At 36.2% G+C, this 5,456-nt stretch overlaps 1 protein-coding gene across 1 annotated transcript in view; it reads right to left on the reverse strand.

Moving 5' to 3' along the window:
• LOC110033319 (protein MAO HUZI 4, chloroplastic-like) overlaps positions 1 to 5,456 on the reverse strand; it is a 7,729-nt gene that overhangs the window by 348 nt on the left and 1,925 nt on the right. Inside the window, exons 4-7 of the mRNA XM_020737250.1 lie at positions 1,259 to 1,359; positions 996 to 1,124; positions 428 to 516; positions 1 to 47 (exon numbers count right to left, since the gene is read on the reverse strand). Coding sequence (XP_020592909.1) covers positions 1 to 47; positions 428 to 516; positions 996 to 1,124; positions 1,259 to 1,359 — 366 coding nt within the window. The remainder of the gene's footprint in view (positions 48 to 427; positions 517 to 995; positions 1,125 to 1,258; positions 1,360 to 5,456) is intronic.

Below are 5,456 nucleotides of genomic sequence, written 5' to 3' on the forward strand. Positions count from 1 at the left end.
AATGCCGAGTTTCTATGTTGTTCGTGATACCATCAAAATAAACCTGTCTGAAAAGCATAAGATAATTGCATATCAATATGCTATGTACATTGTATTCAAATAAAAAAAACACATTAAAAATTAGAAAAGACATTTTCATAAGAGCTAATTTGGGATTACTTTTAATTTTTATCTTTTTTCTTTTTATTTTTTTTAATTTAGTTTGATATGTTATAACATGTTTAGCTGTTTTTAAGAAAATTCAAAATAATTTTTAGAAATTTTAAGTGTTTTTAAAAATAAGTTAATTTATTTTTCAAAATAAAATAAAAATATATAATAAATGCATTAAGCAAATATGTTTTTAAAATTAAAATAAAATTAATCCCAAATAAAGCCTAAGAAATTGAATTTGCAACGCGGCATCCAAATTATCATGAAAAAGAACCTTGCAGCATAAAGGTCTACTGCTAGCAAGTGAATCCATGCAGAAACCAAAGTCATTTCATTCATAAACATCTTTGATATGCCAGGTAACTGCATGATACAGAAAAATTAGTAAGTAGCTTTGAAAGATATAATTCTAAATTCAGTAAATGCAATCATTATGCTGTGCTTTCATTTATAAAGTTATCAGTACTTTTAAATAGATAAGGTACATATCAATGTATTTTTCCTTTTGTTTGAAGGAACAAAAAGAGAGGAAATGAAAATAAAAAAAAATGGAATTTGAAGGAATTCTATTGAAATTAGTTTTAATCCACTTGTTAAGCTTTCGAGAAAATGAGTAAAAAGTTTTTTTTTTTTTTTTGATGTATTTTTTATGAGAATTCACGTTTTTGTTTAACAGGATAATATATTTCTATTTTTTTCTCTTGGACAGAAATAAAAATTAATAATAGAAGAATGCACTTATTCATATTTCATAGAAAATTTATTTATAATTTACACTTGAAACAAGATCAATGAAATTGTAATGTAAATTCATTCCATTCCCTTCAATACTGAGACTTTACCTCCGGGAGCCAGTATTTACTAGCAAACATCAACCGCAATGTGTCAGGAGACCATGAGAGATAGAGAAGGAATGCATACACAAGCCCAAGCACAACATAAGGAAAATTGCTCTTCATAGCCCTTCTAGTCTGCATTTTTATGAAATAAAATTGCAAAAATTATGTAGTTTCTTGAGGAAAAAAATATATTCGCTGGACTGTCTCTTTCTTATGGTCATGACGACTGAACAGAAGAAAACAGATAATAACATATTTACACTTACCAGAGCAGCATTAGGTGCAAAAACCATAAGCGTATAAAAAGGAAGCACAGAAATGGTAGTCCAAGTGAATGCACTACTGGCTATTGCTGAACTTGTAAGCCCTGAGAGAAGAAAGGGCTTCAGTGAGAAAGATAATTTCAAAGAACATTCATTGCAAGAACATTATATGGTTATACAATACTGATGTTTTAGAGCATCTGTTGGAGATAATTTTCAAAGAACATTCATTGCAAGAACATTATATGGTTATACAATACTGATGTTTTAGAGCATCTGTTGGAGATAATTTTCAAAGAACATTCATTGCAAGAACATTATATGGTTATACAATACTGATGTTTTAGAGCATCTGTTGGAGATAATTTTCAAAGAACATTCATTGCAAGAACATTATATGGTTATACAATACTGATGTTTTAGAGCATCTGTTGGATAATTAGGTAGCTTTAGATATTTGATGATTTTACAAATCAATTTCAAAGTTCAAAAACTTGAAGATTGACTTTAAAGAAGTAAAACAAACAGCAACCTAAACAGTGAAAACAAGCAAATTTTTACAGAAAATGCAAGAACATTCATTGCAATATACAAAAAAACAACGAAGGCACTTATGACTTTTCCCATGTAAGGACACATGTGCATGGTTAGCTTAAAATATCCATGAGAGACAATATCTACTGGTTCTGGAGAAACGGTTGAACCGAGAGTTCATTTTTTGATTTCAATCATGAATCTGGAGCGAAGTTTTATTGTCCTATAAATAAAGATTTTTTTTGTGGATCAAAAGGCAAAGGATAGAGTTAGAACCAAATCTAACTCTTCAATCAGGGCTTTAGAAGTACTCAAGATCTCGCTAAGCCAAGATCAATTCAAGAAGGAAAGTAAGTCGAGACAGAGCACGAAAAGAAACCTATATGCAGAAGTAATGAATACAGGGAAAGGGAACTGAAGGAATGAGGAAGATATCATAGACGCACCAAAGCATCTTGCAGGAGAAGTGAGAAAAATAGGTTCCTACTCAAATAGGCTTGCAACTATACTTGGCTGGCTCTTCTAATTTAGGGATTTAATGGCTTGGAATTGGTACAATGTCCCCATGTAAGGAATGCCTATTTACAGAACAATAAGGATTTCTAGGTAATCTTCACCTACCACATCCATAAATTTAGCTATCATATTACAGTTAGTTAAGAAAGTTCTGAAACGTTAAGTTAAACTCTTGTTTTGTTTTGGAAGTGGTTCATGTCTAATGCCTTCGGTGGCACTGTTCTTAATAAGATGGCCCTCATTAGTAAATTGCTAACCTTCCACACTTTCAATGAGAGTCCTTTTTGCTCCCATGGGTTGTAAATTTTCACCCTCATTACACCAAAAATAATTCATCACTTATGGTCTCAAGATCACTTGCGATTCCACTGGGCCAAGAATCTACTCAACAAAATTGAGCCAATGAGAGCAGCATTAAATCTTTATTGCAGTAGTTGAGTACAAGGAAAGGTGGGAAGAAAAAGAGAGAGTTGCACCAAGGAGCCAACTAGATGGGCTAGCCGTAGGATTATGTCCTACTTTGCATTTCCTCAAACTTTGAGTCAATCAAAAACAACCAACAGGACCAAGATAATATGAAGGAACAAATATAACATTCTAGAACATGTCTTTTAAGAACATAATGTTAGACGATTATTACGCCGAGCCTAAGAACTTATGTTTGGCGCAAGGCTAAAAGGACAATTTAATCATTTATTAGCTATTATGTGAGGTATAAATAGGGCTTATTAAGCTTAGGATTAGGTTATACTATGAGATTGTTGTCTTGAGTCTTAGCATTAGAGTTTGTGAGAGATAGCCTACATCTCAAATTGTAGGTTTTAGGATTTGAATTTGGGAGAAATCGCCTACCTCTTGAATTGTATGTGCTTATCTTTATGTATTTGAGTTGTCTTACTTGGTGTTATTGAAATAAAATAATTAGTTTCTCTAATTTATGTGGAAAATCCCTCTGGTTCCTATCAAATCGGTACGAAAGCATTTGATTCTGGTAAGCAAAGAACCGGATCGTGGAGTACAGAGATCGAACTCATGATTCTGACTGCATCACAAGCTACTTGGGAAGAAAACGATAGGATCGTGACCATACAGGAGTTTTGTGCCAAACTTAGTAATCGGAATCGTACAGAAATATTGCATCAATACAATCACTGGAAGCCCAAAACAAGATCGCGGTGTGTCGCAGCGCGCCCTAGTGATTGAACATTGCGAAGTCGCGAATCGAGCTATCTGGGACGGAAGGGCACGTGAAACATTCCAGATCGATGAGAACCCACGCAATACATTCTCCAATGTGACTGAACATCATGGTATAGTCGCAATTCAATTTAGCAAGGAAGTCAGTGACAGGATCGCGACCTACTTCGTGATTAAAAATCGTCGTGAGATTAATGACGGCAAAGAAAATAGATGTTCTAAGAGAAAAATTAAAGGAAAATGTGAGTCAAATCAGATATGAAATGAAGGAGTGTTTCTTCGCAATAGAAGGACATTTCTCAGTCATTGAGGGATAAGTCTGAGGGGAGATTCACTGTTCTGCAAGAAATGATGAAGAAGATTGTGGAGCTACTCGAAAATTTGCCGCCTCCGCCTGAAATGAAGTAGTGTTTCTCAGTCATAGAGGGGCATTTCTTGGGCATGGAGGGGCATATTCTCAGCCATGAAGGGGAGATTCATGGCCCTGAAAGAAATTATGAAGAAGGTTGAGGAGCTTCACTCAAACCAACCACCTCCGCCTACCACAGGATCGAGCGACGGCGTCTGGAAGGGACTAGAGCGGAAAAAATCAGGACTAGCGTAACATTAGGGCAACATCATTTTTTTAAGCAAATCTGGTGTAGTAAGATCAAGTGAAGGAATGGGGAGTGGACTCGAGCATGCAATAATCCTAAGATTGAGGGTTTCTCCTATCAGTGTGAGCTCATATCGTTACTCCTAGGCATAGAATGACAAGATCAAGAGAAGGATCTGAAAGATGTTGGAGGTGGGAATCATACAGTCATATGTGAACTCCTTCTCTAGCCTAGTCTCGTTAGTGAAGAAGACTAATATAAGTTGGCGCTTCTGTTTGGATTATCGAGCAGTGAAGGAGGAAACAACACCTGACAAATTTTCTATCTTGGTAAATGATTAGTTATTGGACGAGTTATTTTGGGCTGCAATATCCTCCAATATTGACTTAAAGTCAATGTACCAATAAATTCAGATGTAATGGAAGAATGTACACAAAGCTGCATTTCAAATTCATAATGCTCACTACGAATTTCTGATTAAATGAAAAGAATTATCAAATGAGAATGTCGTGTGGAAGCCATACTACTTGATTCAGCAACAATTTTACTTATTTCACCTTGAGGACAACGTGACTTTCGGGAGGAAAGTACTTTTAGAACGACCCCAGCCCGCTAAAGAATTTGAAGACTTCTGTAAGGCAGAAGGCTAAAAGGGCAATTCAGTCCTTTGTTAATTATCATTGTGGGGTATAAATAGGGGTTATTATACTAAGGGTTAGGTTATTCTATGAGATTGTTGCCTTAAGTCTTAGGATTAGAGTTTGGAAGATATCGTCTACCTCTCGAATTATAGGTGTTTATCTTTTCGTATTTGAGTTACAATGCTTGAGTTATTGAAATAAAATATTTGGTTGTCCTAATTTTTATGGAAAACCCCTCTAGTTAGTACCAACCATCCTTTCATATCCAAAATAAATGATGGAAATGAAGCATAGTGTCACCTCCCAAAAGAGCCCTTGTGGGTGATGGGCAGCCCAGGACTTAAATACTGCTTTTTGGCCTTACACCTAGTCGATGTGAGACTATTTGTCCGTGACATTCTCCTCCACCCAATCACGTGACACCCTCGTCACGGATCTGCTCCACCAAGGGTCCCACTAGACCATGGAGAGTCCACACACCTGGCAGGCAGTAATCTGCTCTGATACCACTTGTCACCTCACAAAAGAGCCCTTGAGAGAGGTGGGCAGCCCAAGACTTAAATACTGCTTTTCGGCCCTACACCTAGCCGATGTGGGACTATTTGTCTGGGACATTCTCCTTCACCCAATCACGTGACGCCCTCATCATGGATCGGCTCCACCGAGGGTCTCACTGGACCATGGAGAGTCCACACACCTGGCAGGCAGTAATCTGCT

The sequence above is a fragment of the Phalaenopsis equestris genome, unplaced genomic scaffold (assembly GCF_001263595.1).
Source record: "Phalaenopsis equestris unplaced genomic scaffold, ASM126359v1 Scaffold001135, whole genome shotgun sequence".
In the NCBI taxonomy this organism is placed as follows: Eukaryota; Viridiplantae; Streptophyta; class Magnoliopsida; order Asparagales; family Orchidaceae; genus Phalaenopsis; species Phalaenopsis equestris.